At 38.0% G+C, this 22,436-nt stretch overlaps 1 protein-coding gene across 4 annotated transcripts in view; it reads left to right on the top strand.

The window, feature by feature from the left end:
• The window catches only part of Lyn (LYN proto-oncogene, Src family tyrosine kinase), a 117,975-nt gene that overhangs the window by 39,741 nt on the left and 55,798 nt on the right, over positions 1-22,436 (top strand). For 2 of the 4 annotated variants that reach the window (XM_013357547.4, XM_078017162.1), the window contains exons 2-3: positions 18,104-18,177; positions 21,406-21,451. In XM_013357547.4, coding sequence (XP_013213001.1) covers positions 18,109-18,177; positions 21,406-21,451 — 115 coding nt within the window. In that variant the 5' untranslated portion in view covers positions 18,104-18,108. Of the gene's footprint in view, positions 1-18,103; positions 18,241-21,405; positions 21,452-22,436 lie in introns of all 4 variants that reach the window. The other 2 variants (XM_005322920.5, XM_078017161.1) reach the window with 1 other exon arrangement.

The following is a 22,436-nucleotide window of genomic DNA, read 5'->3' as shown; positions in this document are numbered from 1 at the left end:
GATGGATGCTGTCAGGACCAGTGAGGAGGCAAAACCATTCAGAACAGTTATCCTAAGATGGATCTTTTAATAACTAATATCATGGAGGGGTCTAGTAGGAAGAGAAGACCAAAGTAAGGGAAAAATAAAAATTCACTATTTTTCTGCTGTATGCTTTCTCGTAAGCCTAGAAACCAAGCATAATTATATTGCAAAAGTAACAGGGCTTGATGGGTTTTATTCTAATGAATAAAATGTAACATAGAGTTGTCAAAGATGATTGAGGTTTTGAGACTTGAGTGACTAATGCAATGAGAAAAGATGTTTTCGATGAGAAAAAGAGAAATTCAAAATAGAATTTTCTGACACGCTGTTTAAGTAATTTAAGAATTTCTGAAACATTTGATATATTACATAGGTATGAAATTATAATGTATTTGATGATACTGTTGATATTTTCCATGATAACATTATACGATCACTTGAAATGTTTACTTGTATCTTTATTTTCCTTAAATAATTCAAATGTTCCATCTTTTTAAAAAAGTGTTCTCTTATAAGGGAAAAAAAAGTTTCTGAAACCAACTGGGTTGTCTTCTAAAGGATTAATCCTTTTTGAAAATCCATAGTTTCTCCCTCCAGTGGTGTAGGCAATATGGAAGGGGGGGGATGGTGGGTCATGTGGCGGGGAGCTCTGTTTCTCCTTCCTGGGGTGCACTTGACCCCACATGCTGCTGCCTTTCCCCCTCACCCATCATGCCCCAGTGCCCAACTGCCCCATCCTGACCCACTAGCTGCTGCTTCGCATTTTTGAAAATGACTGGCTCACAATTTCTCAAGCACTCTGCTCATAGCACTGCGAATGTACGGCTTTCAAGGCAACCCTAAAGCAGAAGGAGTTCCATTTAGTGATTAATGAGGTGCAGCAACTTAGTGAGTTTTGGGGTATAATGATATGGTACATTTGAAAAAATAATAATGCACATGGGAAGAAAAAAATCATGTTTTTATATTATTATTAAATGACCGCAATTGCTCACAAATGGGATATGTATACCTTCCATATTTCTCAAATAGGGGACACATACCAGACATGGCCACCTGCACTTTTTTGCTCCATGTTGCTTTCCAGGTGATACTTGCCCTTTTTTTTCTTTTAATCATAGAAAACACAGTCAACCCAATTTCACAAAGATATGATGATGCTGAAAGGGGCATATCACGATCTAGTGTCGAAATGGAACAACCTTGAGCTAGAAGTGCCCATGCTGTCTGATAGAAATCCATGAAAACATGGAAGATCCAGGAGCTCCCCTGAGACATCACTGTTATGCCCTGAGACGCCTCCACACACAGGTTGAGAACCACTGTGCAGGCCTGTCCACCACCATCTCTTTTTCTCTCCTTAATCTTATGACACTTCTTGACCATCTCCATGTTGAAGAAAATAGCTTTGGATGCAGCCATGTCCTCCGGTTTCCTCCTTTCCATCTTTAAATTCCTGAGTTTAAAGGAACTCTTGGTCACTTTGTTGCCCTGCACTGTACTGGTCAGCCACTTGGTAAGCCACGGCTTTGGCTCCCAGCATAGTCCCCGAAAGATTTCCAAATCTCTCCTCTGCCTCATTTCTTTGGTGCTTAGAACCTTGGCACGGGTTCAAATCATTTGCCTTGCTTTGACCATCTACTTTACCACCAGCTCATGTATGTATGTGCCAAACTTGAGAGAGAAGAATGTTCTATCCCTTTTGGCTTCTTTCAATGCATTTACACTCTAGCACAACCCCTAGAAGATGCGTGCAATTATAAGCTCCATTCGTACAAGAGGGAACAGGCCAGCCTAATGCCAGGGCATCAGAGGGAACCGAAAGACACCTGTAGGCATGTCTTGTCTCCCAGATCCTGGGAAAGTCCAAGAGGCCTTGTTTGGTGTGGGTGATAAGTTTGACTTGATATGTTTGACTTTCAACTAATATGGTTTTATTTTCATAAAGGTAAAATATTTGTTGTTAATTGTAGATACTTTCAAAACACAGAAGAGAAAAATAAAAATGGATCCACTGTGGAAGCATAAATGTGTTAAAATGTTTATTTCAATTTAATTTGATTTTGAGAGTCCTTCCAAATGTTTTCATGGAAACATGATTTATACAGAACAGCCTTTTCGCAAAAACTTACATTATAAATATTTTCATTTAATTATGTAATTCCTTTAGCCATTCTTAAAAAATAAATTCTTACATTACATAATATATACACGTATTGAAACATACAAATATATATAGTTTCTGTGTTTAATTAATGTTTTGGTGTTGGGGACCAAACCCAGGATTGTGCACATCCTGAGTGTAAACTCTATTGCTGGGCTATCCCCCAACCCTAGTACATTTAAAAATGATTCTTATCACTTCAAGGCAATAGCTTTCACATAATTTTAAAATAAAAGCAACTAAAAAGCTTTAATGTAAAATAGCCAACTCCTGTCCTCCCGCCCAGATTTTCTCGCCAGATCCAACTATTTTATGGTCAATTTTAATAGTTCTAAAATAGTCCATTGGATGATATTATAAAGCTAATGTACTCACTGTCCATTCTATTTTTACCTAATTAAGTTATTCAATGTAGGCATGTCTTGTCTCCTACGTCGTGGGAAAGTCCAAGAGGCCTTGTTTGGTGTGGGTGATAAAAAGTATTAAAAGTAGTGGTTCAATTAGATTACTAATTGCTGATAAAGGTCTATTCACTATGCAAATTTATAGAGATATTGTGAGAGTAAACTCAGGGATATATTATCAGGTGTACTTTGCCTTGCTATTTTATAAGCCTAATCTTATTGTACATGTCATTTATCGTCAATACTCTGGGCATAGTATTGGGAACAATGACTTTATCATTAAACATTAATAGATCTTCCAGCTCTTACCAGTTACTTCCTCAAGCTAAAACTGTAGAAGTTTGGGAGTTGAGCCAAGAAGTTTTAATGAAATTCTATTATGTCTACTCTTTCTTCTCCTTTTTGAATACATGGGGTCTTACTGTGTTGCCAAAGCTGGCTTTGAACTCCTAGGTTCAAGGGATCTCTAGCCTTCTGTTGTATTTTAAATTATAATTTTTAATGCAGAGCAGGTACCAGCCTATCCTGGATAGTTGTAAAAACTACTGAGAGTTAAGAGGCACATCATGTGAATATGTTTATTTATTTATTTTCTATACTAGGGATTGAGCCCAGGGGTGCTCTACCACTGAGCTACATCCCCAGTCCTTTTTATTTTTTATTTTGAGACAGAGTCTTGCTAAGTTACTTAGGGTCCTGCTAAGTTGCCAAGGCGGGCCTCAGACTTGCCATCCTGTCTCAACCTCCCGAGTCACTAGGATTACAGGCATGTGCCACCACTCCTGGCTGTGAAATTTTCCTTGCAAAAATATTTTAAGGTAATGGTGTTTTCAAAATTGAGAATTCATATTCTGAAATACTAATTCAAAAGTATGTGGATTGCTATCTATTGTGTCACAATACACTTTTAAAACATTAATGGACATTTTACGAGTGGTTTTAGATTTACAAATAAATTGAGCAGATAGTACAGAGTTCCCAGATAGCTCTCACCAACCCTTCTCCCCCACCAACCAGTTTTCCTTTTTTTTTAAACATTTTTTTTAAGTTGTAGGTGGACACAATATATTTGTTTTATTTTTATGTGGTGCTGAGGATCAAACTTGGCGCCTCATACATGCTAAGCAAGCGCTCTTCCTCTGAGCCACAACCCCAATTTTTCATATTATTAATATCTTGCATTAAGTGTGGTCTGTTTGTTACAACTGATGAGCCAATGTTGATATATTATCATTAAATAAAGTCCACGGTTTTCAGTATGGTTCACTCTTTGTCTTATACAGTCTATGGATTTTGACAAGTGCTTAATAATATGTATTGATTATTGCAGTGTCATACAGAATAGTTTCAGTACCCTAAAATCTGTTTTGTCTGTTCATTTCTCCTCCAAAACCCCTGGTAACCATTCATCTTTTTTATCACCTCCATAGTTTTGCCTTTTCCAGAATATCTTATACTTGGAATCATACTGTATGTAGCATTTTCAGATTGGTTTCCTCCACTTAGTAATATGTATTTAAGGTTCCTTCTCACAGTTGTATAGCTCATTTTTTAAAATGTATTTATTTATTCTAATTTGTTATACATGGCATTTCAATTCATAGTACACATATAGAGCATAATTTTTCATGTCTCTGGTTGTACACAAAGTAGAGTCACACCAATTATGTCTTCATACATGTACTTAGGGTGATGATATTCATCTCATTCCATCATCTTTCCTACCCCCATACCTCCTTCCTTCCCCTCCTCCCCTTTGCCCTATCTAAAGTTCCTTCATTCCTCCCATGTTCCCCTCCACCCCCATTATGGATCAGCATCTATGTATCAGAGAAAACATTCATCCTTTGGTTTTGAGGGATTGGCTTACTTCACTTAGTATAATATCCTCCAACTCCATTCATTTACCTCTAAATGCTACAATTTTATTCTCTTTTATTGCTGAGTAATATTTCATTCTGTATATATACCACATTTTCTTTATCCATTCATCTACTGAGGGACATCTAATTTTGTCCCTCAATTTAGCTATTGTGAATTGTGCTGCTGTAAACGTTGATGTGGCTGTGTCCTTGTAGTATGATTTTTTTAAAGTCCTTTGGATATAGACCAAGAAGTGGGATAGCTAGGTCAAATAGTGGTTCTATTCCCAGTTTTCTGAGGAATCTCCATACTGCTTTCCAGAGTGGTTGCACCAGTTTGCAGTCCCACCAGCAATGTATGAGTGTGCCTTTTTCCCCAGGTCCTCACCAACACTTATTGTTGTTTGTATTCCTCATAGCTGCCATTTTGACTGGAGGGAGATGAGATCTTAGAGTAGTTTTGATTTGCATTTCTCTAATTGCTAGAAATGTTGGACATTTTTTCTTATACCTATTGATTGATTGTATATCTTCTCCTGAGAAGTGTATGTTCAGGTTCTTGGCCTATTTATTGATTGGGTTATTTGGTTTTTTTTGGTGTTAAGATTTTTGAGTTCTTTATATACCCTAGAGATTAGTGCTCTATCTGATGTGTGAGTGGTAAAAATTTGCTCCCTTTCTTTAGGCTCTCTGTTCACCTCATTGATTGTTTCTTTTGCTGAGAAGAAGCTTTTTAGTTTGACTCCATCCCATTTATTGATTCTTGATTTTATTTCTTGCACTATAGGAGTCTTATTAAGGAAGTTGGGGCCTAATCCAACACGATGAAGATTCGGGCCTACTTTTTCTTCTATTAGGTTCAGGGTTTCTGGATTAATTCTTAAGTCTTTGATCCACTTCGAGTTGAGTTTTGTTCATGGTGAGAAATAGGAGTTTAATTTTATTTTGCTGTATATGGATTTCCAGTTTTCCCAGCACCATTTGTTGAGGAGGCTATCTTTTCTCCAATATATGTTTGAGGCACCTTTGTCTAACTTGGGATAACTGTATTGATGTATGTTTGTCTCTGTGCCCTCTATGCTGTACCATTGATCTACAAGTCCATTTTAGTGCCATTACCATGCTTTTTTGTTACTGTTGCTCTGTAGTATAGTTTAAGGTCTGGTATAGTGATGCCACCTGCTTCACTCTTCTTGCTAGGGATTCCTTTGGCTATTCTGGGTCTTTTATTTTTCCAGATGAATTTCATGAATGCTTTTTCTATTTCTATGAGGAATGTCATTGATATTTTGATTGGAATTGCATTAAATCTATATAGTGCTTTTGGTAGTATGGTCATTTTGACAATGTTAATTCTGCTTCTTCAAGAACAAGAGAGATCTTTCTATCTTCTAATGTCTTCTTTAATTTCTTTATTAAGCGTTGTTGTTGTTTTCCCCCATTGTCTGCATGTACCATAATTTATTTATGTATTCATCTATTGAAGGATATCTTGGTTGGTTACATGATTTGGCAACTATGAATAAAGCTACTATAGATGTCCCTGTATAGGTCACAATTGCTGTGTCCTGTGGTAAGAGTGTGTTTAATTTTTAAAGAAACTTTAAAATTGTCTTCCAAAGTGGCTGGACAGTTCCATTTTTCCCTAGCAATGAATGAGGATTCCTGTTACTCTGCATCTTTGGCAATATTTGGTGTTGTTAGTATTGGATTTTTGCCGTTCTAATATGTGTGTAGGTCTCATTGTTGTTTTAATTGGCAGTTCCCTGATAACATATATATGGAGAATCTTTTCATATACTTAGTGTCTGTTAAGGTCCTTGGCCCATTTTTAACAATTAGGTTGTTTGTTTTCTTATTAATGATTTTTAAAGAGTTTTCTGTATATTTTTTATACCAGTACTTTATTACACAGATACTTTATAAAGATTTTTTATGAAGATTTCCAAGTTATCTTTTAATTTTCTTAATAGTGTCTTTTGCTGAGCAGTATGTTGTTGATGTACTTTTATTCTATTTATTTATTTATTATTTATTTACTTATTTTATTTATTCATTTATATGTGATGCTGACAATTGAACCCAGTGCCTCACACATGCTAGGCAAGTGCTCTACCATTGAGCCACAACCCCAGTCCTTGCTGAGCAGTTTTAATTTTAATGAAGTCCCACTTAAATTTTTTTATTTTGTAGATCATGCTTTTGATGTTGTATCTAAAAAGTTGTTACTAAACCAATGGTCATCTAGCTCTTCTCTAGTGTTATCTTCTAAGAATCTTATAGTTGTGCATTTTAAATTTAGGTCTGTGATTGTGAATGGTGTCAGATCTGGACCTAGATTATTATCATAATCATTGTTATTACTTTTTTGCATGTGGATGCTCAACTGTTCCAGCACTATTTGTTGAAAAGACTGTCCTTTGTTTGTTGAATTACCTTTGCTCCATTGCCAAAGATATGTTGATTATATACTTGTGGTTCTATTTCTGGGCTCTCTATTCTGTTCGAAATATCCTTTTAAATAAGTTTTTATTGTTGTTGTTGTTGTTGTTTTCAGTGAAAATAAAGTCTACTAGTACCTAATCATGATTTGACCCTTAGTTCTCTTGTGAGAGATAGGATAGATCATTTCTCCTATTGCTTTCATCTTTATCTTGTGAGAATAGTTTATATTTAAGTATTCTGTCCAGATGATGACTTCCTTATAAAAAATTCCTGGGTCTGTTTTAACAGGTAGGAGTCTGTGTGTGTGACTTAGTGTCTGTCTGTGTCCAGGCTGATTGGTAGGCATCTAATTAGGCATAATTTCTGATTATGTCTCTTACATTTCATAATGGGATATTAAATATATTTTACATTGACAACTAAAAAATATTGTTCTGCCTCAATCTGTAATAGCATATTGATATTTGAGGTTTGTACTAACAATTAAAGCATCAGGATTAACCTGGTGCATTGGTACTTGCGTGTCATCCCAGCTACACAGGAGCCAAGGTAGGAAGATTGCAAGTTCAAGGCCAGCCTGAGTAACTTAGCAAGATCCTGTCTCAAAATAAAATAAAACATGCTGGGGCCATAGCTCAGTGGTACAGCACCCCTGGTTCAGTTCCCAGACCTACCCATGCAGCTTTTATCAGTGGACATTTGGCAGTGGGGAGAGACATTTTTGGTTGTCACAAGTTGTAGTGAGGGTAAGATGGTGGGCTGAGGAGTTTAGATTCTGCTAAATATCTTGGGCAGCCCCCACAACATATAATTTTCTGGCTGGAATGTTAATAATACTGAGGTTCTAAAAGCTCTTTGTTGAGAAGCATATTTATTTATATCCACGGACGGGGTTTCCTCTCTGCATTGGCTTCTAGATAAGCTAGACTTTACATAAGCTGGACTTTAATAGATTTGCTATCTACCTCTACAATTGTGCAGAAATTTATGGTATGATATAATATGCAGCAATTGGTTAGGTGTTTTGAGCTTAGTTTCACTTATTCCTGAATTCATAATAGTTTCTATTATGTTACATGCGTTTACTTAACATGCTCTAATTTTTAAAGTGAGACATAAATATGTAATTATATATATTGCTGAACATAAATGGCCAGATTTGGGGTCATAAAAGCCTGAGTCTGGAACCAAAGTTGATGTTTAATAACTCTTCTTGGTTGTATATATTTAGGTACTGCTTCTGATTTCCCCTTCATGTCCTTTAAATGGCCTGTTTCCCTATCATGCATAAGTTTCCATGAGCTCATCTTGTTTTCATAGTGTTCCCTTTTATTGTTAAGAGAAACAAAGCCAAAAAAAAAAAAAAGAAGAGAAAAGAAACTGACTTGTTTCAGCAATCCACTGTTGTCTTCCTCTGCTTGACATTGCTCAACTAAGTATTATGTAACAGGATGGGCCATATAGTGGGACCTTCATCGTGCACATTAATCCTGGGTAACTGGCACCCAGAACTATCATGGACTTGTTGACAGGTCTTCTCTCTTATAGGAGGTCCCTCTGACTACTTCTGTGGTTTGCTTCACTGCAACCATCTAGCTCCCTCTCTGTCTCTCAGCTCACTACTCTTGCAAGATCTTTGCATAGTGGCCTGTTTCTTCTATCTGGTCCCCCTTTGAGATGCTCAGCTATTATCCAGAGCACACTCAGGCTCATCTCTTGGATGTTCAGAGGTTTTCCTTACACCTAGTGAGAATCTTCATGATTGACGTTTTATTTTCTTTTAAATTCTTAGCAAACCATGATTCCAGCTGCACCTTCCCTAAGTTCCTTACTCCCACAGACTATCAGAGTTTGAAAGACCTTGGGCCATGAATTCAGGTCCTCTTGTTAAAAGTTTTAAAACATGTTTTTCATTTTTGTGTCAGTTATATATATGTGTGTTATGTGTATGTGTGTGTATTATATAAACATTACATGTTTTATATATCACAAATTTTTTCTATATTATATAGTATATATTGTATAATGTGTGTAGTATTATATAATGTATTATACTTGCTATAATATTGAATATGTTGTATTCTGTATACACATACTATATTTATTTACAACCTGTATATGTTTATATTATATTTATATAATAAAAATATATTGTATACATTCATATATATATGGTAAAAGTAGAAAACATTTCAACATTTTCAGAATAAGGGGAACTGAGTACAAGACCTAAGGGACTTTAAGTTCACATACTTATGATGGGAAAATTTAGAAATTTGGAAATACAAAAACACAAATATCTGTAGTCCCATCACCTATAGATAAAAATGATCATATTTGGGCATATTTATTCATAGACATTTTTTCATATAGATTTATGCCTTTTTCCCTGTCACAAAAATGGTGTTATTTCATATATATTCACATATATATGTGGCTCACATATACACACGTATACTGTTTTCATCTTTTTTTTTTTTACTTAAATTTACTGTGAATCTTTTTATGTCGACAAATATATTTGTAAAGTATTTTAATAGAAACACATTATTCTTTAGTATTGCAGAATCATGCTGTGGATAAATTTTTCAAAAGCTGAAGAACAATTTTATGGTTATCACATGTTCCACTTTACTAGTGAACTTATTTCTTTTAATTACTTGAATATTGTTTCTATAAAAAAAACTCTATCATTTTCATATCCTTCTGCTATTTCTTCAAATGGCATGTCAGCACTGATGTTTGCTTCTGCAGTAAAAAAAAAATTAAGTTTATGTTTAAATTTAAAATTTGAAGTATCAAAGAGAAAAAGGAAATGATCAATGTATTCCCAACACATGACATGCTTAAAATTTAGTTTGTAAGAAGGAGAAATTAGGATGTGTTATTTTGGCAGCTGTTTGCAAAAGCATTTGATGTTAAGGATAGAACCATTCTGAGGTGTGGGGAGGGAGTGGGGACATGCAGATCAAGACCAGAAAGAAGCAGAACACTTGAACTCAAATGTGCTAAAAAATATGCCACCAAGTGGAAAAGATTAAAATTGAAGTCCTAAAAATGTAAAGGTGGGTAAGGTAAGAAACAAATAAACTACAGAAATAACCATATCTCACATGAACTGATAAGAATTATTACTCATGCTATTAAAAAAACTCCAACTGATACAAGCCATTATAAACGTGTGCTGTTAAAACAATTGCATCTAATATGAAATTATATAAGTCTCACAGATGGTTAAAAGGTACAAATTTTGGTGAATTGATCAACATACAAACTGAAACCCCAGGAGAACTGGCTTTTAGTGAAGTTTGAGAGCTGATCTGCGCTTATATAACTAGTGACCAGCATGCCTTTTTCTGTATGGTGTTTAAAGTAGTCTCACATAGGTATCCTTTTATACAGAGCTTTGAGTGTAAAGTAATTTTCTTAGAAACAATTTACTCCTAGAAGTGTTGATGGTGTGTTAAGAGGGGCATACATTCTAAAGAACTTTAATGTGTATTGTCACTTTAAAGATTATATCATTTGGCCTCCTGTACCAAGCCCAGCAATTTTATTTTATGGTGAGGAAATTAAGAGTCCAGAGAGTGGTTTGTCTATAGTTATAGGACTGTCAGGTTGGATGCAGCAGCGTGACTTCCTGATTCCTACTTGATGCCAACTTCTTATACTGTCTGTCCCTTCCAGGCCAGAGACAAATTACTCTCAGCTTCACTGTATAGACACTCAGCTCCCAGGCATTTGTCTTTATTTACCTCATTAAATGTTTTACAGTTCTTTTCTGGACCTATTCTAGTAAATGCTGTGATTAAAAAAAAAAAAAAAAACAACCAAAAAACTTTACCTAGTGCTATAGCAAGGTTCTGATATGGATAATTTGCTGTTTTATGAGTCATTATTTCAGAATATCTCAGCAACAAGTTAGCCATGTAATTTTAGCTAACCAGTCACATCACAGCTCCGCAACCCTTGGATCTTCTTGTGGCCGTGCTATATCTCTTATGACAGAAAATAAAGAAGTGGATTCAAACCAGATACCTGCAGACATGAATGAAATTGTGCAAGATTTGGAGTGCAAAGGCATAAAGAAAATAAAGAGGAAATCATTGAAAAAAAATACATATAATCTTTATTTGTTAATTGCATATATTTGGCATTTTTTAAAAAGAAGTAAAAATAAAGAGGAAACAAACTTTACCATGTCTCTCGTTTTTAGGGTGGAGGGCATTTTTAAGATTAATTTTTTATTGATAAAGTCCATAATGCTGTAAAACTTACCATTTCAAAATATTCAATTCAGTGGTGTTTAGTATGTTCTTAATGTTGAATACCATCACTACTGTCTAATTCTAGTACCCACTGCATTTTATGTGTAGCAGTCTGGCCGAATTTATACACAGCAGCACAATTTTGGAAAACAACAAAACAAACACATACATGCTGTGTTATTCTCTCCTCAGTCCTCTGAATAGTAGCAGGAGAGGAACCTCCCTCAATTGCCAATAGGGTTTTGCTATTTCTGGTTGAAATAGACTGCTTCCCACATGACTCCATTTCTTTAAGACAGAGCTCAATCCTTCACATTTCTCCCTCATCACTTAGCTTCATGACAGCTTTGTAGGGACAGAGCCGCTCTTTCGCTGTTTGGGGAGAGAAGCCACAGATTCCCCTCACATTCCATGCACATCTGTGGTCTCACTGGGTTGGTCCTGGCTGTAACTAGTTGCAGAGATTGCATAGGGCTCTGTTGTTTTGGGATAGTGTTATATGGACACAGAAAAACTTCTAGATTCTCCCCCCCCCAAAAAAAAAACCTTCTGCAGGCTGAGCGAAGGGAGCCTCACACAGCCTCTGACCTCCCTCTTGTGTCTAGGGATATGTACCCTATACGTCTACTGCATATACTTGAAGCCACTTCCCACACCACACTCCCCTTTTCCATTTGACCCCTAATAGTTAAAGTGGGGGACTGGCAGGCACATTGGATACAGGTTCAGTCCCAATACTCTTCCCACATTTCTTCACTCTGCTCTCTCACTTCTTATAAGTCAAGGAGTGCTCACTTCTTATAAGTCAAGGAGGAGTGCTTTGCAATCTTAGGGTTAGCGGAAGAGGTGGGCTGAGGTTCTCGATCTCAGTCTGACCCCTGTGGCTTTGATCGGTAGCTGGGAGAAAGCTAATTCTTTCATGGACTTTGTTTCTCTTATCAGAGTCTCATTTCTGAAAGTGAAGTAAGAAGGAAAGCAATCGGTGCATGTCTAAGGGTTTCTATGTTGATGGGCAAGGTGAATCTCCTGAGCTATAGACTTAATCCTGGAATGCAAGTGTGAGAACTGGAGGACACGGTTATAAGGCTGAATTCCTATCAATGACCCTTCCATCAACTTGAACCTGCCTTTGAAGTTCAAGATCACTTTGGTTTGGGATAGGTACCCCCATCTCTGTTTCCTTGGGCTTCCTCTTCTTCCTCTTGTCTTTCTAAGCTCCTTAATTAGGAAACTGTTGGAGATGAATCTCACCCCACAGAGAGGCAAAGACTTGGGTGGATAAAGAAGTGCAGCTTTGAAGCCAAATGGGCCAAGATTCAGTTCTCCCAGAGACCTGGATTACCTGGTTCAGAGTCCTCTTTGGCTTTGCTTTCCTTGTCTAGGAAATGCCAGGCACAAAAGAGGTAGCTACTTATTCATCTCTTTTCTCCCTCCTGAGCCCATCATCTACACACCCTCATTGATGATGGTGGTTACTCTCTTTGCTTCAGGTGAGTGGCCAGTTGCTACTGCAAGGTCAGGAGAGAGAAGATCAGATTTCAGAGCCCTCAAGGAGCCTGTGGATGGTAATTCACTTCTTGCTGGGAAAACTTAACTCCATTAAAGCATTCAGTGTAGGAATTCGTGGCAAAGAAAAAAAAAAGATTTTAGTTTCTTTTTGGTGGGTGCTGGAATAAAGGCAGAAAATGTATAAGTCACAATAAAAACAAAACGTGGTACCAACACAGTACATATTATAGCTCTTCATAAAGGCAAGATGTTTAAATTATCAGGGGCCAAATCCTAGTAATTTCCTTTTTCAAAATTAAAAAAAAAATTTGGAGGGGGAGGGTTTCTAGGGATTGAAACCCACTGAGCCATATCCCCAGTCCTCTTTCTTTTTTAAGAGCAACTGAGTTACTGAGGCTGGTCTCCACCTTGAGATCTTCCTGCTTCAGGAGGGATTATAGGCATTCGCCACTGTGCCCAGAGTAATTAACTTCCTTAAAATTTTAAGATTTAGGAATATGTGGACCACTTATAGAAAAATATTGTAGGATTCATAAGAAGAGGAGTCTGAAATAGTCAGATTTCATGGGGGGAAAGTGGCATCCAATTTCCTAGTTTTGATTCCTTTAAGGTCTGCTAAGATGAGTGGTATATAATTTAAAAATCTTCGTGTGACAGACAAGGAGGTGAATAGATGTAGGTAGGAAGACTTGTCAGTTTGCCCTAATTTCATGAAAGATCCCCTTTTGGTGAATATCTGGATGGGCCCTGTTTATAATATAAACAATATTAGTGTGAACATTCTGGTGCCCTTTACAATGTGGCTTCAGAACAGGTTCCCAGAAGTAGAATCCAGATGCACAGTTAGTTGTTCCTTTGAATATTAGGCGCCATTAGGCATTTGTGCAGATCTTACCTGAGGTAATAGACTACAACTCCTTGGGATAACAGACTACAACTCCTTGGTACCATTTTTTTAAACCACTCTTTTAATAGACTAAGGCCCTTAAATGAGGATGAGCCACCCCATTGGATATTTTTCCCCATGAGAGAAATTTTTGCAAAGAAAAGTCACCAGTCTCCCATTTTTTTTCCTTCCTTCTTTCCTTCTATCCTTCCTTCCTTTCTTCCTTTTTTTTTTTTTTTTTTGCACTGGAGTTGAGCCCAGGGACACGGCACCACTGAGCTATATCCCCAGTCTTTTTATGTTTTATTTTGAAGTTCTACATTGTCCAGGTTATCCTCAAACTTGCCATCCTTCTGCCTCAAAACTCCCAGGTCACTGGGATTTACAGGTGTGTGCCCACAGCTACTAGCTGCCTCCCGTTTTCTGTGGGTGTTGGTGTCTGTCCCTTAAACCATGCAGTTGAGCTTTTGCAAGAAACATCTCAAGAGTTGTATTTGCATATCAAACCCTTAGTGAGTAAGACTATTTTTAACCAAAAGTTTCTTCATATTAAACACGCCTTTTATTTACAGTTAAAAATGGTACTGGGGGGAAACATTACCAACAATATCATCCACAGCACTTTTAAGTCCATTAAATGCAACTTAGAACTTTTACTGGGGACACAGTTCTCAGTGAGGAGCCTGGTCCATTTCCTCTCGCCTGCAGTGACTCACGCTGCCCCTCTGGCCCTTCCTGCCAGCAATTCAGGGCAAATGTGCAGTTCAGTTTCACCAGATCTGTTACCCACAGTGTAACCACGTTTGCATTCTCCTCTTTTCATTGGCTCTGGTTTTCTGTTTTCATTTTATTAACCTTGTTATTGATTCCTTTGTGGTAAAGCATTTCATATCCTTCTGAGCAGGAGGCAGGCTATGAAAATAATGCCTGTATTTAGCATTGTTAATGAAACATGAGTTTCAAAATAGTCGTCATATGACAAAATGTAAAAGCACAGTTTGTGGAAATTAGCCTGCGTATTAGATTTTATTTATTTTTAAAATTTTTGTTCTGGGAATAACACCTGGGGTGCTTTACCGCTGAGCTACCTCCCCAACCCCTTCTTAAAAACTTTGAAACAGGGTCTCGATAAGTTGCTAAGGATCTTGGTGAGTTGCTGAGGCTGACCTCAAACTTGTGATCCTTCTTTCTTAGCCTCCAAAGTCACTGAGAATACAAGGGTAGACCCACACACCCAGCTGTATTAGGTTTTAGACCAAAGTAGTTTGAGTGAGGCCCAGCTCCAAGCGCTTACCAGCTGTTTCTCTGGGCCAGACATTTAACCTTTCTGAGGCTCAGTTTACTATCCTGTAAAGTGAGCACAGTAATATCTTGGGCACAAGGTTTTCTCAAGGATTAGAGGAGATGCTCAATCCATTCTGAATGTTTAATTAGAAAATACTAAGGTGCAAATCATTGTAAAGTGTAGTTCATATCTCTTGGAAATGTGTAACCACTTTCAAATTTTTATCAAGAGCAGATTGTATTTTCTGGTCTCTTTGCCCAGTATAAGGAATTGCAAGACCTGGTCAGAATTTGGCATGCTGATTGCCATGTCATAGGAGGTGCTCTTGGAGGTGTCTTTCTGAACTGCAAGGCGCCAGACACAGCTCCGTATCAGCAGGGGTGAGCAGAGGCTGGCTCCAAGCCATGAGACCATGCTAACTCTCCATATGGAGTGGCGTTTTCAGTTTTGAAAATCCACAAGATGTAATTTGGTTCTCAATTATCCATGGTGAGAGGGAAATACGTAAAATAAGCATAAGCAAATGACAATCTCTTGATATGGTGCCGTTGGTTGATACTCGCCCACATCCACTTGCTTTTTGCCTTCACTCTCCCTCTTCTCAAGGTCATTGCCATCTTGTCTTTTTCTGGATTTCTTTGGCCTCTGAGGATAGATTCCCCCCTGCTAGCCTGTGCTCACCTTCTTGCAGAATTCTCTCTCAGAAGCAGAGTTCTCCACACGTCATTCCTGCTCAGAGAACTCTCTGTGGCTTCCTGCTAAAAGGAAGCCCACACTGTACGGCAGGCCACATAAAGAATGCCTGGCAACAAACTTTTCTGATGACGTCTCCTGACTTCACGTACGCACACCAAAATTCTAAGCATTTTCTAACATTTTTTTTTTTAAATGGCTTTTGTGTAGCTGTTCATAATATCCACTTATTTTCTCCCATCCAATTTTTAACTTTGAAAATTTCAGATCTATAGCAAAAGATGAAAAAATATACCCTTTCCCTAGGTTGAGCAGTTTTCAAATACTTGGACACATCTGCCCCTTTTCATTGTGGCTGAAGTGTTGAAAGTCGCAGAGACCTTAACCCTTACTCCTGCTCATCTCCAAAGATGTGGACATTCTCCTTTGTGTCCACAGTACCATTATCACATTTGTAAAGTCTAACAACAATCCCCTAGTGTTCTGCTGAAACCAACTGAATTTCCCCAATTATCCTGGTTGTGCATTTTAGATCTCCCTGTTCTCCCAGGATTCAGCTGAAATTCACATACTGTTCCTGTAGCTTTTTCTCCTCCTCCTTCTTTTCCTTCAGTGCTGGGGATTGAACCCAGGTCCTGGCACACATTAGGCAAGCACTGTCCCCCTGAGCTACACACCCAGCCCTTTAGTCTCTTTTAATATGGAGTAGTCCTGCCCCTTTCCTTTCTAGTAGAAGTGTCCAGGCTAGTCGTCTTGAGAATACAGCAGATTCTGGATTTTTTCTGATCATCGTATTCCTCTCTCCCCTGTATTTCCCACAAACTGTAAGTTGGTTCTAGAGATCTCTGCTTCACTTGCTGCATCTCCATCTCAGAACCCTTAGCCTATGGGGCGAAAAAAATGTGCTGTTTTGAATTAAAGAAGTACTTGCTTCCCCTTTATTTTGGGAACTACAGCTCGCTAGTTTCAGAAAGAGGTGTGGCTGTCCTACAGAGGCTTGTCCCCCAGCTAATGAAATGATAAACAAGTCCAAGTTCCCAGACCAACTGGAATCCTGCAGGACAGTGTGAGAGCTGGGCCCGGGGCAGCCGAGTTCTGAGAGGAGCTCTGGAGGTTTCTTAGCACAATTCCTTCCCCATGAGGTACTGTCTGACTCACACCACCTTTCCCCCAAACTCAGTCATCTTGCTCTCCTCTGAAGTTCTAGCACCTGGCCTCAAACTTTGGCAGCACTCCAGAATTACACAGAGAGAACCGTGGTCCCACTGGACCCCAGAATAGTTTTCTAGAATGTGTCCAGTAAATCTATTCTGTAGGAATCACTGCTCTGTAGGACCTTCTAATGGAGATGATTTTGCTTTTAAAGTGTAGTTTCAAAGGTATGCTCTAAGGCAAGAGTCACCTGGTTCAAATGTTGCAAATCTTCTCAGTATCCAGAGTGCTCTGTGGAGTATTCTGCCCATCCTAGGATTAATTAAATGAAGCAATGAACAGGTTTTTATGTCAGAAGCATGGCAATGTCATTCTGCACGGGTCAACACAAGCCCTCCACTCACTAGGATGGCTTTTCCTCCAGAGTCCCGTCTCAATCCTGGCTTGCAGTGCCATAACTATGTCATTTGTCAGCTGGTTTCTAGGCTCAGATATCTATTTTTTTATAATTGGTGTATCACAATTATATGTAACAGTGGAATTCATTATGCCATATTCAGACATGCACACCACATAATTTAGACTTGATCATCCAGATGTTCGTACAAGCATCTTTTCTACCATACCTGTCTCTTTTATTTTCAGCCTTGGGGGAAGACCACCACCATCTTCCTGGGTCCCAAGCCACATTCAGCTGGAGCCAGGCTCTATATACTCTAACTCTTACTCACACCCACCTTGAAATCTCAAGCCCTCTCACCTTCACCTTGCATGCTATAATATAGATGGCATATGCCACTTGTCTTCAGAATAAAAAAGCCAAGTCATCAGCACTGTACCAGCATGTGCCTCCTCTCCAGCCCTGGCCTTCCTGCTCAGTCCTGGACTAAAGGTGTAATTTTGTTGAACCAGTTTGAAGGGGTCACACTATGTTGAGGCCACCGTGGTTGCATGTGAAGTTTGTTCTTCCTGGAAACCCTCTGCTGACCTTTCAACTGGCCAACATCCCTCCCAATACAGATCATTTCCTTCGGGAAGCTTCCCAGACCGGGTGCTTTTCCTCTTATCTGAATTACGTGTCCTCTCTTAGGTCTTGTGCATCCTCTGTCATTGACCCACCCCATTGTGCCATAATTCGAATTTACACATTTTTGCCACGAGACTATGAGCCTATTTAGAGGAGGAATTATGTCTGGCTGATAAAACATTGATGTTCAATAAATATTTTTGAATGAACGAATAAATGAATGAGCAAGCAAACCCATTTGCGAACAGTGTCCACATTTGAGTATATTAATCTAAGTATGATGAAGAAGAAAAGTACTTCCTTTTATTCTGCTTCAGCGAAGAGATTTTGGAAACCAGTTCTGGAATGGTAAAATAATGTCCCCTTGATTTTCTATCCCGACAGGAAATATGGGATGTATAAAATCAAAAAGGAAAGACAATCTGAATGACGATGGAATAGATATGAAGACTCAACCAGTACGTAATACTGACCGAACTATTTATGTGAGAGATCCAACGTCCAATAAACAGCAAAGGCCAGTAAGTAGATAGTCTCAGGGAGAATTCCCACAGCAGGATCCGAGCATGGCTGCATAATTTTAACCCCAATCTGTGATATGTGCATGCAAAAAAAATCACATTGATTTCTTGGACCTCAGATAATTTTTGATGTGCTTTGTGACTTAATCCTTTGAAGAATGTGTAAACTTTTAGGGATGACCAGGCCACTTATTGGGCAATAAACAGGCCTTTAACCACATTTTTATATGTGGAGAAAAATATCTTTTATATAATTGGTGAAGAGACCCCAATACATATATAGGCTGTATGACTGAGGATAGGTAACAAGATCAGCAGAGTGGTGTGGAAGCACAAGAAAATTCTGGATTCAAGTCAGAAGCTAAAATAGGTGCTCATGTCACATTTGGTGTATCACATTTTATCCAACTGATTCAGAAGAGTATAGATATTAAAAGAATCATGATTTGTTATAATGAATTAAAGGATTAAGAAAAGCTCATCTAATTCTGCCTGACAAGTCAGAGTTAGTTAAAAAGCAGTGAAGGGCTGGGGTTGTGGCTCAGTGGTAAGAGTGCTCACCTGGCGTGCATGAGGCACTGGGTTCAATCCTCAGCACCACATAAAAATAAAATAAAGATATTGTGTGCACCTAAAACTAAAAAAGAAATATTTTTTTTTAAAAAGTAGTGGAAATGAAGAATGACTATATAATACTATTAAGTTATCATATGTTTTCTGGATAGATAAATTAACATGTATTATGTAAAATTATATTTAGAAAATAAATTTACTCAAATGGTATAAGATTATTAGTAGCTTTAATAATTTAGTGATGAAAGTGGAAGAAATGATTTACAGTAGAGGGGGTAGAGAGAGAAAAGGGGAGGGGAGGGGAGTGGAGGGGAGGGGGGGATAGTAGAGAATAGGACAGACAGCAGAATACATAAGACACTAGAAAGACAATATGTAAATCAATGGAAGGGTAACTGATGTGATACAGCAATCTGTATACGGGGTAAAATTGGGAGTTCATAACCCACTTGAATCAAACTGTGAAATATGATGTATTAAGAACTATGTAATGTTTTGAACGACCAACAATAAAAAAAAATCTTAATGGGAAGAAAAGCTCTGGTGGTGATAATAAATTTTATAATGATAAAAAAAATAAAAAAAATAATTTAGTGATTATATAAACATACATATAAAATTTAAGAACATACTACATAAGTGTGTAGTGATATAGGACTATATATTACATAAATGTGATTAACAGAAAATAAAATGAGGAATTCGAGTTACAAATAGTTTTCTTATAGGCTCCACAACTCTCATAAAAATGATCTGTTTGTTTCTGGCACTAACTGCTGCAGAATTTATATGCTTTAAAAACTCACATTTTTTGGTCTGTTTTATTTTAAAATGATGAATGAATATGTCTTTTATTCAGAAAAGCAGGGTAGACTCATACAAAATTACATGCCCATTTTCTCCTCTTGTTCAGAGTCAGGGAAATTAAAATCAAGTTAGAAAGCAGAAGTAGTAAAAATGTTTGAAATCTTTCAATTCCCTCATGTATACCATAAGTATTTCAGTGCTTGCCTTCTGTGGTCACAGATGCCCTCACTTCATGAGCCAGTTCTTTTGGCCTCATTCCATGGCCATAAATAACATTCTCAGCCTTGCCAGGTGTGCCAAAATGCTCGCCATGAATTGATTACTAGGGGAGTTTGATGAGGGGGTGAGATGGAATGGATGTGATTCTCCAGTACACTAAGAATAGCTATTTTAAGGAAAGTTCTAGGGCAATGGTGTAAGAGTTGCATATATGTGTTTTAGTCTTAGAAAAAGTGTATTTGAAAGGGCTGGTGGCATAAGCCCTGTGGTCTCAACTACTCAGAATGTAGAGGGAATCACTTGAACCCTTGAGTTCAAGACCAGTCTGCAGGGCAACATAATAAGACCCCATTAAAAATAGTATCTTAAAATGTTTGTACATTAACATGTCTGATATTTTCCCATCAGCTTGTTGTTTTCAGAACTACTTAGTTTCTTACTTAATTATTTCCTCTAAATCATATGAACTAGATCCTGTTTGCTAATTATGCAAATCAAAATGACTGACAAATCAGTGTAAAATTTCTTGAAATTCTTGAAGGATAGCGTGGACCCACAGATTTTCTGATAGATACCTTGATGAATCATGTTCCCTCCTTAATGAATTAGAGATGTTATGGGCTGACTTTCATCAGAAATTTAAATTTTAGTACAAATCATTTTGGTCCCATTCCATGAAATCATTTTAATCAAAGAGAAATGGAAATGTCACATGGTTTGCAGTGTAGTCCCCTATTATATACCATCCTTAGAATAGGTCACGAAACCTTGCCCAGCCTCATCATGCATTGTGTGAAAAAAAAAAAAAAAACCTTTGGCAATTGAGATGGTCTTTTATACTACTAGTCCTTCCCAATAATACACCTCCCAGGTACAAAGGCAGGGGATGCCATCTGTCCTCATGATGGAGTTGAGGTCAGCCCAAGAAAGTCTGGATCAGCTAGGACATGCTCTCAGTTGCTAGTGACAGCCCTGACTGTGTTTAAACAAGTCTGGGAAGCATGGAAATGGAATGATGTGACAATTCTGCAAAGTCACCAGGACCCCAGCCACTTTCTTCTCTCCCTCAACTGTCATGGGCATTTGGTTTCTTTAGCTGCTGGGACTCCAGCCTTCAATTGCTTCTAGGCAGAAAGAAGGAGGCAAGAGAAAAGGTGAGGCTTTGCCAAAGTCCTGCATAACCATTGAGCATACGGAAATGCTACCTCTCAGGTCTGTGTAAGGGGCTGGAGGATCTGGAGCTAGGCAAATAATATGAGGGTTGTGTTATCAGATAAAGACAGAATTACAATGGGGGTGAGCATATAGCAGCCACTGATCCAAGCTCTGATCACTTCTAGCCAGCCTGGGCGAATGACAGCTTTTAGAAGGAAGATGGGTTTCACTGAGCGATATATAGGCAGTGGTATTGCTCTCCAGAATTTTTTCTCTGTTCTGCTTTTCTTTCCAGCTTAATAAACCAGCAAATCCAATCCGCATTTGCTACTGCTAGAAAAATGATATACCCCACTATCATGAGCAGAAAAGGCTAAGCATAATTTTTTCCTAACAAATATTCTCTCATAGGTTCCAGAATCTCAGCTTTTACCAGGACAGAGGTTTCAAACGAAAGGTATGTTTTCTTAGTAACATAGTTACTGGGTTTTTTTTTTTTCTTTTAGAGTCTTTATTAAGTAGTTGCCCTCGAAGTTTGTATTTATTTTTCAATGTGGAAAATAAATACACATTACATCTTCACAATTTTAACCATTTGTAGAGTTAGATGGTGGTCTGCACATTCACAATTTTGTACAGCCACCACTCCCATCCATCTGAGAGCCTTTTGGAGGACTTTTTCCTCTTCTCAAACTGAAACTCTGTACCCGTTAAACACTAATTTTTTATTTTCCACTCATGGCTGCTCCTGGCAACCACCATTGTATTTCCTATCTCTATGAATTCAGTTATTTTAGGTACCCCTGTATGAGTGGAAATATAGTATTTGCCCCTTTGTGCCTGGTTTATTTAATTTAGCATCATGTCCTCTATTCATCTATATTATAGCCTGTGTCAGAACCTCATTTCTTTTTAAAGCCAAATGATACACCATTGCATGTATGTGCTACCTTTTATCTTTTTTGGGGAGGGAGGGAGTACCAGAGATTGAACTCAGGGGCACTCAGGGGCACACTGAGCCACATCCCTAGCCCAATTTTGTATTTTATTTAGAGACAGAGTCTCACAGAGTTACTTAGTGCCTTGCTGTTGCTGAGGCTGACCTTGAACTTGAGACCTTCCTGTCTCAGCCTCCCTAGCTGCTGGGATTACCTGCGTGCGCCACAGCGCCTGGCTACCCTTTATCTTTTCATCTATCAATGGACATTTAGGTTGCTTTCACATTTTAGTTTTGTGAATTATGCTATTAGGAACATAGGTGTTCATAACTGGAAAGCAGAACACGTGGTTGGAGGTCAGTATGCCTTGCAGTAACGAATACTGTACCCAGTATATACACCACGTTATTTTGCAGACCTGGAGTTCCACTAGGTAGGAAGTTCACATGCTCATCCAGTTACCCCTCTTCAGCACTTCTTCTCATTCTTTGTGCCCCACGGGGA

This window comes from Ictidomys tridecemlineatus, chromosome 7 (assembly GCF_052094955.1).
Source record: "Ictidomys tridecemlineatus isolate mIctTri1 chromosome 7, mIctTri1.hap1, whole genome shotgun sequence".
NCBI lineage: Eukaryota > Metazoa > Chordata > Mammalia > Rodentia > Sciuridae > Ictidomys > Ictidomys tridecemlineatus.
The sequence above is the reverse complement of the archived record's forward strand: the minus strand, read 5'-3'. Positions and strand labels throughout refer to the sequence as shown.